The sequence below is a fragment of the Leptinotarsa decemlineata genome, unplaced genomic scaffold, assembly GCF_025532065.1.
Source record: "Leptinotarsa decemlineata unplaced genomic scaffold, Ldec_3_MD MMD2_P_RNA_scaffold_9, whole genome shotgun sequence".
Lineage (NCBI taxonomy): Eukaryota > Metazoa > Arthropoda > Insecta > Coleoptera > Chrysomelidae > Leptinotarsa > Leptinotarsa decemlineata.
Window position 1 is genome coordinate 4,375,442 of NW_027412536.1, and position 20,157 is coordinate 4,395,598.

The window sequence follows — 20,157 nt, forward strand, 5'->3', positions numbered from 1 at the left end:
ACAAAGATTGGTATATCACCTGTGTAATCACTCTTGATAAATTTTTATTTTCCACGAAAACATATTTTATGAGTACAAAAGTATTTATTAATTAATGAAGAAATGAGAATTGAAACTTTCTGTTTTTTAGCACTTTTATTTGAAACTAACGTTATTGCAATTTCGTCCTATAAGGACATTTTCAAGGTAATGAACCATTGTTAGTTTATTGTATAAGTTTGAAAATGTCCTTTTAGGACGAAACTGCAGTAACGTTAGTTACAAATGAAAGTGGTAAAAAACATAGAAAATTTCAATTCTCATTTCTTCATTATGATTTCCTACCACGTAGTAGTAACGGCTACATTCATCAATTTATTTGTTAATTAACAATGAAACGAAAGTAATACAAATTATGAAACAACAACAAAAATTGATTAGCGCTTCGGGGCAACTTGATTGATTCCCGTGGCGCATTTGCTTTTTCAATTGCAGGAAAATCCGGAAAAACCTGCATCATCTGGAGATTTCGATCTGCTAACATCATCTGAAGATCTTGATCTGCCAATATCCTCTCTTTCATAAAATAAGATGTAGGCTTCAATAAATTCGAAATATCGCCACAATATTTAGTGACATAACTATCGTCAAACTTTAACCAGTCCGTTTCGTCTTTGGCCAATGCGTAATAATGACCAGATTCAACACCAGATCCACAGTGGACAATGACTACATGAAGATTATAATAGTGGTCTCCTAGATTGAAGTTTTCATTTATTTTGCATCTTGGTAAGAGTTTGGTGCTTCCACCAGATGTTGAGTCATGTTTGAAGAGCAACACGTATAAAACAACAAGTATAGCTGGTGCCTCAGATATACTTGTTGTTTTATAATTCTCAATAAGTCTGGGGCATATTCGGCAATACAGTTGATCATCACCAGTTAAAAGCTCTATTTTCAGATGATTCAACAGTAAGCTTTGCACGGACTGGTTATTAGTCATATCGGGAAACGCTAGCTGGAGTTCCAGAAAGTCACATACGTTTTTGCTATCTCTTGAACATGTAATGTTACATGAACGTAATCTTAATTCGGTTTGTTTGAATGCGTTTGAGTGATGAAAACTAGAAATTATCAGATGAAATTTGAAGAATGAGTGGTATTTGGAAAGATTATTTATTTCACCAATTTGGATGGTAGCATGTGAATACATATTTTTGACAAATCAAGTTCAATTGAAAACTATAGGAGTGTGTTGATTCAACTGGCCAGAATGAACCAGTGTTATTGATTAAAATATGAAAAACGTCACATTTTGACACGTGAAAAAATAATCATACTGATTTTGGTTTGTCATTTTTCAACATTTGATCAATTACATCGCTTTTTTCGTTTTCAATCACTGATTGATTATTGAAAGTGTAAATATCTCTAGTGATTTTTTTTTGTTGATGTAGCTTACAGTTTATTCGAATTGCTCAAGAAATTTATGACAAGCATAGAAAAATGTTATTTTTATTAATGCATAACAAAAACATATTACAGGGACAGACCTGGTTTTAGTGAAGCAGATTACCAGAAATGAACAGAGAGAATAGAGAAAATTCAAAGTGTTAGAAAACTGTGGAAAGTTGGACCTGAAGATATTGCATGCAAAATGTGAGTTTGAACCCAAGTGCAGTTTCGATTTTCTAACTTAGCCACTTCCGAGAGTTTTTCAATTTATTTATTTGGTCATCCCTGAGGCTGGACCCTACTAAAAAAGTCTCACTCAGATTTTCCCGATGTAAACACACAATGCTCCTCTGAAATATTAACCATTCAGTCGTCAGCAGTTTTTAGTAGACATAAAAAACATTCAAGAACTGCGAAATATGAAAATGGAAAAGCCTTGAATATGATGGAATCGTATCCCAACTTTCACCCTACACAAAAGTCCTCGCAATGCGACATGAATGATGTCTTTACTCCAACACACAATTTGACGATCTTCTGAAAAATACATATAATTCATTTCATTTGAGGTACTCGTATCCTCACACAAATGCAAATGAAGTCCTCGCATCGTCACACAAATTAGGTCTTCAATACAAAATGTGATGTTATTTTAAATATTCCAATTGCTTTTTAATATATTCAGAGTCCTCGTATCTACACACATCTACGAAGATGTCCTCGTATCGACACACAAATTGAGTCCTCTCAAAGGCAGATATATCACTGGCATTTGTGTGAATTTTTGAATTTGTGTGTCCTCGGAGAAAATGCAGAAATTAGGTAGGAGTGTGTTTATCAATCGATTGTTGCACGCCTAGCGGTGTGTTTGGTAAACTAAGTGTCCGTAGTGACCATGTTATGAGAACATCGTCTTTTTTTTTATTTATAGGTACATCTGAGGTCGTATTAATACGTAGAATACTAAAATGAAATCAAAAGGTTGTGTGTCCTCGCATGATAAACTGTCCTCACATGACCTATCTGGTATGGACGAAAGTCCTCGCATGGCTACGAATGCCCACTCACATACCCACACACACACACACAAAAAATCTCATATGAAAAAAAAAATTCTGAACGATCCATGCACCATGCACCCTTCAAGGTCACATCGCCTTGATGTTACTAAACAACAACAAAAAAAGCAATTAATACGTGATAGTGGTGGGGGAGGCCCAGAACCGGCTGTAATCTACTACTTTAGATGCCTATAAGAATGTAGAAATAGGTAAATATAATAATATTATGAATACCTAATAGTATACTATACAGGCCGTATTTTTTAGCTGATACCACAATTGCTATCTCGGAAACAGTAGATCCTACAAGGACGGTTGAACGGAACAAAAGTTGTCTATTCAGGAATGCAACACACTGGTATTTTCAGATCTATGATATCATCTACGTTTTCTGAGATATTTCCAAAAAATGAAAATGACAGATTTTATTTCTTTGCTCTACTGACTCCATTTTCAATTATATCAAAAAATGACAAAAAACAATTTGCTTTATTTCATGTGCTTTATAATCTGTGTCAACTCATTTTTCAATGCAACGTTTCGTTCATTGAATTCCATCATCAATATATTTTATTTAATTACGGACCTGTATATTTTTTATACATTTTCGTAGTCATTATACTTACAAATTCGTTGACATATCACAACATATGTATTTCTCAACGTTTCTTCCCGAAATTACATCATCAATATTCTGTCATTCAACTTTCTTTATTCAATGATAAATCAAATATCAAACTATTGTTGTAACACATAGTTAACAGTATCGTTAATACATCACATTGAAGAAAAGACAGTTGCGAAAGAAAATGTAACGAAGTAATAAATGATAGAAAATGAACACCATAACGGAATGTCTCACGTTACATTTTTTAAGTTACCGTCTCACGCGATATCACATCAAATGTTCGAATTGTCTTCCATCATTTCTTGAACAAATACCTACTTGCTCTAGAAATAGTGTGCTTGTGGCAGTTCTCTAACATCTGTGGAGTGATAGCGATGCAGGCACTCCTTATTAAATCTTTCAATTCTTCAATATTTTCAAAATTTGTTGTGAATACTTGATCTTTCATGAAGCCCCACAACAAAAAATCTAGAAAAGAAAGGTCTGGTAAACGTGGTGGCCATACAATAGGACTATTATTTCCCATCCACCTTCCTGGCATATATGTATTGAGGAAATCTCTGCAGATCCTCCTGCGATGTGGTGGAGCTCCGTCGTGTTGGAAATACTCATATTTTCTCATAAGGCTAAGAAATTCAAGTATACTTCTCCGGTCAGAGATGTTTCAAAAAAGTGGGGGCCAATAATTTCATTATCAAGAACACCAAGCCATACGTTAACACCATATCTCTCTTGAAAATTGGCAACTCTATGTAAATATTCATTTTCTTGTCTCCAATGATAATGTATATTCCTGTTGAACCATCCGTTATTGGTAAATGTACTTTCATCACACCACAAATTGTTTTTACAAATTTCATTATCTTGGCGAAATTTTCTAATGAGCCATCTACAAAAAACTTTTCTCCTGTTGAAGTCCGTTAAACACAAATGATGAACTTTCCTGACTCGATGAGGCTGGAATTTATTTTTCTTGAAAATTTTCCGTACAGACGTAGTGAATATGGCCGAATTATGAGCAATCTCGTTCAGAGATACTTCCTTGTTCTAAATTTTTTCATTTTCCATAAATCCTAAATCAAATTAATGTCACTTTACCATTAATGTGAATCTTCTTTGAACTCACCTAAAACGCCGATTTCATTATCGCCAGTAACGGTACATTTTCTTTCAGAGGGTTTTTTAAAGATCCATAATTCCGTAAGGTATTTTCGATTCGTTGAAAATATCTATGTGTAGGTTGTCATTCAGGATACAATTCCTGATACATTGCCAGATATTTGGTAGCATTCTTCAAACATCTCGAATATACAAGAAGCATATCCACTTTTCGTCATTGTAAAAATTCATGTTTCCCCCTTAAAATCGCTCAACGATTTGAATAACTTTTATTTTGTGTGTGACAATTAACTTGACATTCACATTCATGTATTTCATGGCTTACTTAAAAAAAAATTATCGCCTATCATGTTTCTCGTGAAAATCATCTATGACTTTTTTATTACAGTATTTTCATTAGTTAATTCTTGTTGATATACTCATTTTCTGAACAGAAATTTTTGGGTAGCTACAAATTTTCAGAAGACATTTGGAAATTATGAATGGCTTGGTATTAATACAAAGATTATTGGTCTCTCTTTTTTAAGACGACCCTGACAGAAATTTAGTTGGATTTCAGTGAATACAAATATTTATAATCCCAATGAACGACGTTATCGACAGGAGAACTCTGTGTTTCAGTAACATTCGGAAATTCGAGCCCTTTAATAAAAAAATTATAGTGATGATGTGGTTTCGGGAAGAAACGTCGGTAAATATAGATGTGATATATCAATAATTTTCTAATTATGATGATTACGAAAATGTATAAAACAATATACAGGTCCGTCTTTAAAAAAAACATATATTGATGATGGAATTCAATGAACGAAACTTTGCATTGAAAAATGAGTTCACCCAGATTATAAAGCACATGAAATAAAGCAAAAAGTATCTTTATCATTTTTTGATATTATTGAAAATGGAGGCGGTAGAGCAAAAAAATTAAATCTGTCATTTTCAGTTTTTTGCAAATATCTCACAAACCGTTGATGATTTCATGGATCTAAAAATACCATTGAACTTTTGTTCCATTCAACCGTCCTTGTACGACCTACCGTTTCCGAGATAGCAATAGTGGTATCAGCTGAAACAAACAGCCTGTATAGCTTGTTAAAATAATATTTCATTTATTAGATTGACCTGACTATTACATTAGGACACATTGTAAAATTAATTCAAGACTAGTAGATGAGAGAATATTGTAAAATTGATTTTATATAGCTTATACAGACATCTACGGTATAGATAAGGATAGCTTTGTAGGAGGGATTAATTTGATCTTTCTCTTGAAGATGATCACTTGGTGCTCAAAACACGTGTCGAGGTGTTGAAATAACAGTTTGGTGTTGGGAAAAAAATCCAGTAATATTCAGCAAAATATTTGTTCACAAACCCAGTATCCCCATTTCTATATCAAAAATATTACAATATTTTAAAATTCACCATGACTGGTACTAAGTTTGTTCGGCTGCAATAACGTTAAAATACATCTACTTGAGCATCATCATCAGTTCGAAGTGGCTCAGAATTTTATTACCCTGATTCTTTTATATGAACGACACGAAACAACATTCAACTGGTTTTCTGAGCATCACATATTTTTACTTGAATTTAAAGATTATGAAATTATACTTACACCTATGGCATTGATATAGAAATGGTATGGTACGTTCATCAATATTCCCATCACATAAAAAACTGCATAACTGACATAGAATCTATCTGTCAACTCCACTTTCAGGTTACCATTTTTACTCCTGGAAATTCGAAACATACTAATATTGTATATATTCAACACCTTCACTTTCGAGAATATTTTCTAAGGAAATTAATAAATAATATAAAATAATTACTAAAATTTCACTACCTGACAAAATCTGTTGGAAAATCCATTGTGGAATAAATACATCAGTTACTGAAGGCATAAAGAAGCTATTATGTGAATGTACTGGAGCATTCTTTTTTCTTAAAAATGTGAAGACAGGGTACAAAAATGCACAAAGACCGAAGAACTGACATATTTCATTAATCTACTTCTTTGGAGTAGTGGAGAGGACTCAACTACTCCAATTTCCATAGAAATTGGCATCCCAAATTGTTCGTTTCACTGTTAGGTATACTTAGTTTCATAATAGGGAGACAGTGAATTTAAAGTTACGAGTGTCGCTCCCCAGTAAAGTCATCAGAAATTCGGATAACTTTTTCTGCATGGTGTGCGACCGTTTCTAGGCAGCTACCAAGGCGATGGGTTAACTTGGCATGGTTTTCAATAACGAACAGACCACAACTCTTTTTTTAAGAATTTGGAACCCGCTCAGTAACACTAATTAATAATTCAAAAACAAAAAATGAACATTAGAATAAAAAAATAAAAAAGGAAATTAAAATTTCATATACAAATTTTCATGCAGAAGAAAACAAACAAGAAAAGAGCAGAAAAACAAATTTACTTGAAATTTTCAATGAAAAATTTGGCACTGTTTTATCGATACAAGATGATCAATTTCAGCCGGAATTGATGAGGTAGCTAGACGTACGCAGCTTTCTAATCGTACAACACTTAGTATTGATCAATGGTCATTTTTGATCAATTTCATGGTTGAAAATAATTGTTGGCAATCATATGTACTTCCGAACAGAGACATCATTTGCTTTGCATTTTTCGTCAAAAGCGGAAATTTTTCAGGGCTCAAATAAGATTTATGAAAATTTTCGATGTTTACTGAGAAAACTAGATTTCTCAAATCGGCATTATCCTGCATGCCCTGAATTTCATCATGCAAATTGTGAATAAACTGTGCTTTGCCTTCAAGTTCTCCATTAGGATCATTGAGGTTCTGAGTTATGTCAATAAGAAACTCAAAATCGCACATCTATTCATTATTAACAAAATAAAAAAAAAGGCATATCCCAAAAAAAATTGTATTTCGCTTTTTAGCATTGCACCTCTACTAAGCCAACGTACTTCGGTATTTAAAACCACGTCGCCATATTCAGTTTCTAAATCTTTCAGGAATTCTTTAAATACACGGTGATTTAACGCGCGCGACTTTATAAAATTGATTAGTTTGATAATTGGTAGTGTGACATTTGGCAAATTCAATCTTTGCGCATACAAATTTTGCTGGTGAATAATGCAGTGGGTAACACTAACAACTAACATCTATCTAATACATTTGGTATCTGAAAACGAGGTTATATAAGTAGGTACGCTGGAAAGAAAAGTAGTTCAATGAACAAGGGTGCCAACTATAAAATTCAACACTGGATATTATAGAAATTACCGTGGTTGTCAGAAAGTTAAGAGATAGTCGATAAAATAAATTCAAATTTAGAAATACTTGGCGGGCCGCATAAACATGTTCAACGGGCCGCCGGTTAGGGTTTCAACCCGCTACCAATGTGGACTGTATATAATTATTCACTAATATTAATGAAAGTCCAAGTACTTTCAACAAACTATATTTCTAAATTTTACACAATGTGCAATGTTTGCACTGCCTGTCTTCTTATATAACGTGTTACTGTCGTTACACTTGACTAGCAACCCAAAAGCACTTAAACTGTTATTTCTGTATGCGCGAGGGGTATGTTGGAGCCGTTGCCAAATATATAATTTATTCTATAATTTCTAACATACCCCCCACCTTGAAAGATTGTCTTTTAAAACGAAATGTAAAGTTACATAAAAATAAACATAATTTTACAACTACAAATCAATCATTAATAGATTTATGTGATTGCATTGTCAAGATTTTCTTCACGTAGTATAACCAGCTGTCCAGTCTGCAGGTTATCTTGCTTAATTTGCCATTTATGACGCTGCTGGAGTTCGGTGATATAGTCCTTTGATCACCGATTCCAAAAGTGTTGGTAATGAAAATTCCATCTATTGATTGGAATTTTCATTAAATTTGGATCAAGTGAACTGGTTAGTATTTTTCCGATCAGGAAGTGAGATGATGTCAAAACGTCCATATCGTTTGGATTGGAGGAGAGTGGGGTTAATGGTCGGGAATTCAAAGCTGCTTCTACCTGGGTGAGCAGAGTTGACAATTGTTCAAATGTTAATGAAACATTACCCATTACCCTTATTTAAATGGAATTTTGTTGATTTTATCCCTGCCTCCCGTCGACCACCAAAATTTGGAGAATGGGAGAGAATAAATTTCCAAATTACGCCTTCATTTGCAAAGTAGTCTACGAGTGGAATATCATCGTTTTTAAAAAAATCAGCCAATTTTTTCAATTCCGAATTGGCACCAATGGAATTTGTGCCATTATCAGACCATACAGAATTCGGTTTACCTCTACGTCAGCAAAATCTTTTGGATGTAGCAATAAATGTTTCAGGTGTAAGGGAGGAAATTAACTCTAAATGGACTGCTCGAGTGGAGAAACAGACAATTAAACAAACATAGGATTTTGAGAGCCTTGCAACACGACCAGGTTTATCTTTAATTAAAAAAGGACCTGCAAATCCACTCCAGTGGTGAAAAAGGGGGGCATTGGACGAACCTTTTCTGCGGGAAGAATACCCATAATTTGAGAAATACCCTTTGGTTTAGTTCTAAAACATCTAATACATTCGAATACGATTCTAGACTGAAGGTCTAGAGAACTTTTAATTCTGGTTATTAACTTAGCTCAAACTGAGGCACCACACAGTTCAAGTCGTGGAATTGTTTGAGATTTCAACGGTGTTACCTTTACCTTAGAACCGACCAAACAAACGTGAATATTGCCTCTTTCATTTATGCTTCTTATATATATGCATGACCCGTAAGCCTTTGAAGAGGAGGCAGCAAAGTCATGTATTTTCAACCTGGTAGGATTTGCACAAACTACATGCCGTGCAATTTGTAAATCATTGAGAGAATTAAATTGATTTTTCAATTGATACCTTTGTGTATGGATGTCAGACGGCAATGTTTCATCCCAATTTGCCTTTAATGCCCATAAGGTCTGTTATAACATTTCGGCAATAATAACACAAGGACGCAATAAACCAAGTGGATCAAATATTTTTGATATATCAGAGAAAGTTGATTGTTTTGTTATTTTGTCTGACTTTGAAAAATCAATACTATATTTGAGTACATCTAACCTAAAACACCAATACAAACCAAGCGTTTTGTTTTCTTCCTTTCCACCGAAGTGAACATTTTCCAATTTAGAAAAATTGCCATTGATTTTTTCAGTAACTTGCGGATCACTGCTAAACCAACTTTCTCAATGAAAATCCACTTGCTTTCAATAATGATGACACATCATTACATAACTGAACTGTCTCTTCAGGAGAATCTGCACCAGATACAAAATTGTCAACATAAAAATGATGTAAAATAGCTTGTGCGGCTTTTGGGGCACTTTCTAAGTTCTGAATACCAACTTCCTTTGAACACCCCATAGCCAGAAAAGGTGCTGATTTTGTTCCATAGGTAACAGTGTTCAAAACATAATCCTTGATTTTCAAAAGATCATCTTGACTATTTGCACCTTTATACTGTATGTCGTATGTCGTTAAGAGAGATGCCGTTACTTGTTTGTGATGATCCAATAAAGTCAACTCCTAATTTTGTTGTCGAACTTTGTTCTTTTAGGACACCATGATGTGGCAAAAAATATGACACTTGTTCATCATATAAAGATGGAGGTGCCAATGACATGTGTCCCATCATTTTATATTCTTCCATGAAATCACAATACCCAAAAACCCAAAACCCAAAAACATATCTAAAGCATGTTTTTTGGAATCTGCCAATTTACATGGTGATTCAGATAGTGGCACTTGTATCATAAATTTTTCCTCAAAAATCTCTTCACATTTCTGATCATCCTCAGACATGTAGTTGTTCAAGGAAAGAGGTTCCTCTATCGTCCAAAACTTCTCCAATTGATTGTGTAGATCAGAAGTTTGAGTAAGATTGTTGCTAACAAGATTATATTGTGTTATCATGTTTCCTTTGTGTCTACCTATAGATCCTGAAACAATCCAACCTAGTGATGTTTTTTGTAAAATTGGGTTTTTCAATCCCAATTTCATTTGACCAATACATAACAAAGAATAAAAAACTTCTGCTCCTAACAAGATATCTATCGGACTGGATTTCGAAAATTCAGGATCAGCCAATGGAAGATGAGGAGGAATATTCAAATGACTCACATCAATGTTATAGTTTAGAATGTTAACTGAAATTTGAGGAACAACCAAGCACATTATATTTTGTTTGAAATTATTCTTTATAGATTGAAATGTAATGCTGCACCTATTTTTTATTTCAGATACCGACTGGTTGATGCCAACAATTGATATCTGAACTTCAGTCCCAATTTTCGTGTAAAATTATATGTGATGAGATAAGATTGAGATCCATTATCAAGAAGAATTCTAGCGATTTGAGGACAATTTTTTTTATCTATCACATATACGGAAGCTGTAGACAATAGTACTTCGTTGCCTCCATCATGTACCAAATTTTCATTGAGTGTAGTTAATGTAGATATGTTAGCTGAAGTGACTTGTTTAGTACCCATTTGAGGATCAGCTGATCCACTTTTACTAATTTGCCTAGAATGTTGTGTTTCAAGGTTGTTTAGTGACTCATCAATAAGTCCTTTATGTTTTTGTACTTCATAGTGTAACAAAGTGTTGTGTTTCTGACCACACTTTCTGCAGTTACCACTCGAACAATCTCGACTTATATGTGAAGCTCTTCGCAAACAATTTAAGCATAATTTTGAACGTTTAGCATATTCATACCTTGAACGCACATTCATTTTTCCAAACTTTTCGCAATTATCAATTAAGTGGTTACCATTACAACAGGTACAAACTATATTTGACACTGAAACGAGAGATGTACTGGGTTTAAAATCAGATTCGAATCTACCATGATTAGATTTTTTATCAACATGACTGTTTTCTAATTTTTCTAAGAGTTCAGCCCTTGATTTCAGAAATTCTTTGAATTCACTCAATGTTGCTAATTTGTCGCGAGGCTGCTCTTCTCCCCACTGACGTAGTGTGTTTGAATCTAACTTCCCACAGGTAAGAAATATTATAATTATGCCCCAAGAATCAATTTTCAAACCCAGAGATTCCAGTGATCTTAAATGTTTTGTCATTGCATCCATGAGTTTCCGTAATTCGCTTGAAGACTCTCTAACCAATGACGGTAATGCAAATAATGATTTTAGATGAGTTTCCGTAATTCGCTTGAAGACTCTCTAACCAATGACGGTAATGCAAATAATGATTTTATGTGATTATTGACTTGACGATTCATTATCATACCTATCACAAAGCAAATCCCATGCAATTTTTGGTAATTTATGGCTGAGAATTCCAGCGATTGTATCATTTGTCTGACGTCACCATATAAAGCACTTCGAAGAAAATGTAATTTTTCAATATTACTTATAGAGTCATTCTCATGAATCAATGACTCAAATGTGCCTCCAAATTCCAACCAACAAGTGTCTACAACTCCACTAAATTTGGGAATAGGGATTGGTGGAAGTTTAGGTTGTGACATTATAGCGTTAGGGGCTCTCAAACTGTGTATGGACAAAACAGATGCTCTTTGTGACATATTATCATCAAAATTGTCATTAATATTTACATTGAACCCACCCAAAACTTCCTTGCAAATGGCTATAACTTTACGATAACTATCATCCAATTCTTCCCTGACTTTCAATTGATTTTCCAAGTCATTTTCTATTGTTGTTTGAACTTCATTAAAATTTGATAATAAAGCGTTATGTGACTGCATCCTTGATTCTAATTCTATCACAGATATTTTTTCAATGAGCTGACCATTATTTTTTTATCCAAATACCCATCTACAAATTTCTTGAAAAGTGTTAGGCGAGCTTTCACTACATCCCTTTTTCTATTTAGTGTTTTCATTTACTCTGCCATCGTATTTTCACATATGTAGGTAGGTAAATAGCACAAAATATGAAATAAATATTGAAAAAAGAACAATTGCCAATCTACAAACACAGTCAAAAAACAGACTTAATAGGTATAGAGGAAAGCACACGCATAGACGCACTCTCGTTCTTCCAATAAACAAACCAATGTATCCACTGCTCTTCACCACGTGGACCTCGAAATTCACGTCGTTAGAAATCCTTCCGTCGCCGTCGCAGATGACGCCCTTCGCTTATCCAACTCCTCAACACCGGCAATTCGTAGAAGTTGTCTCTGACAATCCCTACAGACCATATACCCTAGTCTGTGACAATCCCTCTGAACATATCGGCAGTCACGGGGTTATAGAGTTCAATTTCGCTAAGCACTACTTCTGGCGAGCACTCGATGTGAGGGTGTTCCTGGTTGCTATGCGGTCTTTTACCGCGCTCAACCGGCTTATGTTTCGTTTTGAAGAATAATTTCCAAATTGTCTCAATTAAGGAAAGTCTCAACCACAGAGATAAACTATCGGTATCCGTAATTTTCACTCTTAATAGCAGTATTATCCAAACTCGATGCACTGAATTATGCTCGAACTAACAGTATTCCAATAGTGAATGCCAAAATTATCCAAATACATCCGGTTCACAGGAACAAATTCTGCTCGAAGGACCAAATGTTAGGGTTTTAACCCGCTACCAATGTGGACTGTATATAATTATTCACTAATATTAGTGAAAGCCCAAGAACTTTCAACAAACTATATTTCCAAATATTACACAATGTGCAATGTAGGTATGCACTGTCTGTCTTGGGTATAACTATTTTGCAGGTCTGCAGGTCAGCAAATTGTTCTCAGTAGACAAAAAAAATTCAACCCCCACCCTTTGAGTATGGAGAAATTCCACATTTCTCATTAAATTGCAAATAAACCTTGCAGGTCGGCAGAAAGTCTTGCAGGTTGGGTATGCCGAACATGAATCTCGATCAGGTCAATCATTATCGACAGAAAAATGAGGGTTGGAAATTTTTTCTGTCGAAAATGATTAACCTGGTCGAGATTCATGTTTGGCATATCCGACCTGCAAGAATTTCTGCCGACCTGCAAGATTTATTTTCAATTTAATGAGGAATGTGGAATTTTTCCATAATCAAAGGGTGAGGGTTGGAATTTTTCTGCTGAAAATGATTAACCTGGTCGAGATTCATGTCTGGCAGACCCGACCTGCAAAAATTTCTGGCCTCCTACAAGAATACGAGAGCACTGTCTACTGAGAACAATTTGCTGACCTGCAGACCTGCAAAATAGTTATACCCGTCTGTCTTCTTATATAACGTGTTACTGTCGTTACACTTGACTAGCAACCCAAAAGCTCTCAAACTGTATATGACTGAATCGGCCGATACTTGATGAAAATCTACAACTAACGTATTCTAAAAACACTTCATTGTGTGATTTTCACTAGACAGTTTTACAAAAACGCAACACATGTTTCGCCATACAATGGCGTGTCTTAGAATTAAGACACGCCCAAGGAAGCCATTGTATGGCGAATCACGTGTTGCGTTTTTGTAAAACTGTCTATTGAAAATCACACAATAAAGTGTTTTTAGAATACGTCCCTCAAACTGTTTTCTCTGTTGCCAGATATATAATTTATCCTATAATTTCTAACACCGCCTGATGCTCATTTCTGTACTGTAGATATGGGCAAGATACGAAAGAAACGAAAGAACGAAAACGTCTGGGATTTAAGAAATGAACTGTGAGGGTTGCAACAAAATAATGTCAGCTGATCGGAGTAGATTATGATAATTCGGTTTGAGAAACACGTCTCACATATTCAGTTTCATACACCGGACAAGTCGAGTATCGTTCAAAATACTTTAGAATGAGAGAATCTAAAATCATTGACACCTGACAACAGGCTTTCAAATACTTTCAAAAGGTCCCATTCTGAATAGCCCGTTGTTCACTCTTCTATCTAATAATAATCACAGGTTGACATTAGTAGCAGTAACAGTCTACTATTTGTTCATGAAGATAGTAGCTTTATTTGAAAGTTGTTAGCGCGAGAGAGCGCCAACTGTCAGAAGCAATGAAGGACATACACAGTAGCTGTAGTGTTAATAGAATAATATATTATGGTTTTTGTTACAAAGGCCCTCGTCTTTCGCGAAAATATAAGATTTAAAAAAAATACAGAGGGGAAATTTTTAATGATGAAAAAAACTAAGTCCTTGTAAAATATACCTAGGAACGGATTTAAAAATTTCCTTGGCGTCTTTTCCTTAGACCAAGATCCACAAAAATCTCCTTCCTTCAGCCACAACTGTCACAGGTATTGTAACAATTTACAGGACTACTCCAATAGTGATTTTTTTTTTCAATTATATATTTTGGCACCGGAATAATAAAGTCGTTCCTTCCATTCAAGCGGCTAGTAGCAGCGCCAGAGGGCCTGGGTAGCTCTCTTCAAGCCTGGAAAAAAGTCTTCTCCAGAAATAGATGGGGTCAGAGGCCCGCTCGGCAATGTGATGGAGGGCGCCAAGACTAGGAACCGGCTAGCAAAAGCCATCCCGACTATGCGGACAGTCTGATATTGGTTATCAGAATAAGGGGTGAGAAATAAGAGTTGACGGACATCACGATGATTACCCCGTACGTCGAAGTTGTAATGCACGAGGAGATAAATCATATTCATTGAATTATCAGTTTACTTTTAGTGTTTGAGAATTACGTTTGAGGATTTTATTATAGTTAATATTACCTTTCTTATTCAAACTTAATTTTTTATTATTTCAATCAAAACTTTAGAATACAATAAAGATTCAAATGTCAACTCTTTTTCTACCACAACCATTGTTTGAGGCCCCTGCAAAGGTGTGGCCCTGGACGGTTGCCCTGTTCGCAACCTTCTAAAACCGCCCCTGCGAAAAGCCCTTAAAATGACACGGTGCCCTCGCATGATTGTTCCTTCGAATCTTGGAATAACCATCATTATGTTTCGAATTTTGTTCACGATCAGTACGCCGATTGGGTACGCCATCCATTGGTTCAGGTTTTATTTGGTGCTAAAAAGCTGCATTATGTCATGTCGCCTTACTTGAAGAAGCAATTTCAATGACTTCAAAAAATTTGGTACTTTTTTGTCTTTGAAAAGGCTATTTTGAACAAAATCTTTTTCAAAATCAAACATGTTCTCTTGAAATAGAAAACACTCAAATTCAAAATGATAACTGACAAAATATATATCTAACATCATATACCTACACAATTATTTCTGATACAGAGTGGATACTCCGTTTTCAATCTCGCAACTCGTAGTTCAACTGAATAATCTAGCGGTCCATTCATATGCACTTTCTTATGACAACTATAATTTGCAACACTGCACTGTCGAAGCTCATAAGCCTTTTTTTTAAATAATTGTCCGTGATGGCCCTTTTATGGTATCAACATCATAATATGATTAAAATAAATTTTGATTCATTTTCAAAAGCTTTTGAATAAGTTGGAAACTTTCTCTAAAATATTTGATAGTTTTAAATATCAAAATATATATTTCAGTTATTGTTGGAACATTCAAAAAATGCGTAAAATATATATTATGAAGATGTTTTTTCATTTATCAAAGAAGATTTAAAAGTTACCCAAAAATGATTAAATTCAAAGAATATATTTTTAACATTCACATACTACTTGGGATACCGGAAGAGTTAAAATTATGCATAGAATGCAGTCCCCCTCCAGAATAAAATTCGACCTGTTTCATAGATTTTTTATACACCTTCATTCACAGCATTATTCTAGACTTAAAGTGCTGATAGCAAGTTTTTAAATTGTTTCACCGTACACTTTTTTTTATAAGAAAGAATTACACTGAAACTTCATATGGCAGAAATAATTTTAAAAATTCGAATGGAGACAAATTTGTTCTTATCCGTCCCTGATTTGTACAAATTATTTTCTGCATTTTTATTTTTCCGAATATATTTTAGTCTGTTTTGACTAGACTAATTGTTTCAACTTTACTTTCTAGCGATTATCTGTCATCATCTGCTCAAATAAAGTATAAGGTGAGTAGAGTCAACAAGCATTCCACTCATCACTTAATATATATAATACATGATGTCTCACCTAGCATTCACGTCAACATGCATTTTCACTGTGGATCACTCAGTTTCGATTGTATTCACTTCGCGTACCTATTCAGTATTTCAATGTTAATAAAAACACAAATTTTTAATGCGGACAAATGAACGTTATGAACACATGGCAGTTATATAGAAAATATGGTAATGAAGAACATGAAAATCAAATAATACTATCTAGAGTTATATACCTTTGATAAGAGATAACAAACCAATTTATTTTTCAAATTATCTTGAAATAGTGGTGTAAAGATTTTATTTTTTGAGTCATCATCTGGTAAAAAGTTGTACAAAAACATATTTTCAGAAAACAAATCATTGTACGAATTTTAGTTTTGAATGGCATATATTTACTCATTATATAGGGTGATTGATGGTGGCATTAGACGTTTCTGATAAACCAGATCTGAGTCATTTAGGTAATCCTTTCTAACAATTTATCTTCCGGTGTTTTGTAAACTTCTTCTTCAAACATTCTCTACAGATAAAAGTCTAATGGATTATCGATGGCCAATTCCATAGTCCCATGCGACTTATCTACCGATTGTCACAAAGTCTGTCCAGTTCTGCGCTCACTTATCTTCTACAATGTGCAGGAGCTCCATCAAGAAGCTTTTGGATGTTGATGATTACTCGTTTATCGCGGACGTCAATTTGTTGTTCATCAACATGTTGAAAATATTAAAACTGAATTTATTTTGAAATCCGGCTCCTTTGGTGACGTGAGGATTTTCACTGGATCAATTATGACGATTTTCTATATTGAAAATTTCTTCTCGAAAATTTCGATTCATACTACAAATAATTTTATTTTTATAAAATCTATCTTCTTGAATACGTATCAATAACATTTCACAAAATTCAACTCTCTGCTCAACTTTCATTTGCGGTAGATTCGGAAACCTTTCGTTGAACTTTCTACATGTCTTGCTGATGATTTTATCACACTATCCAAAAATTATCAACAAATTCATAAGAACTTCATTCGAATAGTTTTGTTCCATCGTTTTGAAGGTATTTGAAACTTCTGAAGTGAAGAAAATTAAAATATGTTTTTTCGTTAACCAGCTGTCTCCCCCCTACTAACGATAACTGTCAAAAGTCGAAACTTGTGCGAGCTAAGGACTAACGGGGTCTTACCTTTTAGCTTGTGATTCCCAACACGGGTTGGACGATAGAAAGTGAAACTGATTGTTCGACCTTGCGGTTCGAACCACCGGTTCACATAGTGGTGAATTGAGTGGGTGAAGCAGACCACCCACGTCGACCGACCAGGCTACCGTTCTACCAAAATGTCAATATTATTAGGAGAATGTTATAACGTTACTGTCAAATTAGTAATCATGGCCTGCTTACAAAATACCGAATGGAAATACCATTCTGAGGGGACATTTTCACAAATAAATGCCCATAAGTCCGAAACTTGACTAGTTAGGTATACGCATGATATACATAGAGAGATAGCAAATTTCAACAGCTTTCTGGATTTGTAATAATTGTTTCATTCGAAATAAGCAAACGGAAAAACTGTAGCCTCCAAGTATCAACCAAACCAGTATTTTTAGTGGTCATGATTTCCGAAGAATAAATTGAAATTAATTCATATTTCGAAAACGCTAACAGATAGGGATCGGAAAATATTAAAAATAGTTGTCGTGTTATTGTTGTAGATTCAAAAAATAATATTATATACAGGGTGTTGTATTTGACAAATCAAAGTTTCAAGTACTTTCTAATGAAAGTGGCAACACCGCATTGTCGAGAATAATTCGCAGTTGGGTAGAGAATGTCCGAATACGCTCTCCATTGAATTTTAAAAGTCATCCGTTGTCTGGTTCACCAGAAACGTATAATATGCCATCCACCGTGAATCACCCTGTATACTAACTTCACGTCACTTTAGAAAAAATATTTTGATTCAAAGCCCTATCCTATCTATAAAGCGTGACTCACGGTCGATGGTAGGTTAGACGTTTCTAGAAAACGCAAAGCATGATTTTTCTGAAAATTTCACCTCTCACATTTCCTTACCTGTTCTATCGATCTAAAATATTTTCAGCATTGCGGCGTTGCCACTTCTATCAAAAAGTTCTAGCAATTATATTTTTTTTATTAAAAGGAACACCCCGTATAATAATACATTTTTGGAATCGCTCTAGTATTTTAATACTTTTTTGTTGATAATGTCCTATTCCTATCTTTATCTGTTTTCGAGATGAAAAATAAAGTGTGCTAAATATGGTCCAAAACATAGCCTTAATTGAAATGAAGTACATCAGTACTCTCAATTCATGAAAAGTTGATATTTTGATGATAGTTTGGACAAACTCGAAATATTCAAATAACACCAAGAAATCGACTCCATATTATACAGGGCGTGCTAAAATTACTATTATTTCCATTGTGCATAAAAGTAGTCGAAAGTTCATTTTTTCAAATGAAACCCCCTGTATATTACTCGATAAATTGAAAGATGGTGAAAAATGCTTCAAGATGATATACATGTACCTTCACCTAAATCGTCAAGTTTTCTTATTAAAGCCGTTTTTGTGGAAAAATAGTTATTCACGTTTTACCTACAAGTGTTGAAAGTGACATTTTATTTTGTGAGTGGGGATTATTGCAAAACGAGCGTCAGCAAGTGGAGCAAACTCACGAGCAAAATAAAATCACTTTTTAAGAAAAGTATCATACACATTTTTTTGTATAACGTTACTGCTAATAATAAAAAAAATTATAGGGTCCATGGGATTTGAACACACGATCTTTGGATTACAAGGCATATGTTATTATTGGTTAGTCATGAAAGACTTTCTACAGTTGGACTGAATACTACTTCATCATCGTCAGTAACTTCACAGGGATTTAATATTACTAATAGCACGAACTGCATGTGTGAACTATTCTAAATGATTTTTTGGTGGGTGTTCTGATTGAAGTGTTTCTATCAAAGAGATTTTCAATAACAGTTGTAAAAAAAAATAATTTTTAAAGAATTTGATTTCTAGGTAGCCGTGGAAATATCAAGCTTAGGACAGTTTAGTGATTTTTATAAGTAATTGATAAATGGTTATTGACGGTGTTTCCAAAAATCGCCAAAAATGAATGCAAATATTGATTATTCAAACGAAGTTCTTATGAAATTATTTATAATACACGGACAGTGTGATCAAATCATTGCCAGAACTTGTAGAAAATTCAACCAAATGTATCCTGAATAATTCCTATTAATCCTTTTATTACTTTCTCTCTTATGAACTCAAGATTTTGTGCTAACCTCACTGCAGCAGAATTATCCACTCGTAGAATGGTTTCAGATTAATAATTTTTTATACTCCGTCCCGGGTAACTCATCAACTTGATTCCGGTTCAGCTACCTAGGGGGATCGTTGTCATTATATGGGGCCAGTCTTTCGATGTGAACCACCAGTGGTTTGCTTCTTGGTGTTAACTGGATACGATAGACCAAGTCATTTATCTTCTTGGCTACCACATACGGGTCTTTCCATTTTCTCTGTAATTTCGGGCAGACTCCCTTATTCCTCTGGGGTTGAAATAACCACACCGGATCTCCTTGTTCGTACTCCGCATTCGTCGACTTCTTGTCTAATCGGGCCTTCATCTGGTCGCTGGCAATTTTCAGACGCTGTCTCGCAAATTTATGAATTTTGGCTAGTCGCTCCCTGGTTTCTCCGTGTGCGTTCTCCGAGTGTCATCATTTGGTGGCAACACAAACAGTAGGTCTGACGGCAGTTTCATTTCTCTTCCAGTTATTAGCATGGATGGGGAAAATCCTGTCGCCTCATGGACTGCGCTTCTGTATGCCAGGAGGAAAATCGGTACCAACTTGTCCC

General features: G+C 34.6%; 1 protein-coding gene across 5 annotated transcripts in view; it reads right to left on the reverse strand.

Moving 5' to 3' along the window:
- The window catches only part of LOC111504576 (equilibrative nucleoside transporter 1), a 72,905-nt gene extending 56,446 nt beyond the window's left edge, over window positions 1-16,459 (reverse strand). For 2 of the 5 annotated variants that reach the window (XM_074170485.1, XM_074170482.1), the window contains exons 1-2: window positions 16,290-16,459; window positions 5,861-5,981 (exon numbers count right to left, since the gene is read on the reverse strand). In XM_074170485.1, the coding sequence (XP_074026586.1) occupies window positions 5,861-5,981; window positions 16,290-16,312 (144 nt within the window). In that variant the 5' untranslated portion in view covers window positions 16,313-16,459. Of the gene's footprint in view, window positions 1-5,860; window positions 5,982-9,350; window positions 9,828-16,289 lie in introns of those variants that run through there. The other 3 variants (XM_074170484.1, XM_074170486.1, XM_074170483.1) reach the window with 3 other exon arrangements.
- Between the last annotated feature and the right edge of the window lie 3,698 nt (window positions 16,460-20,157).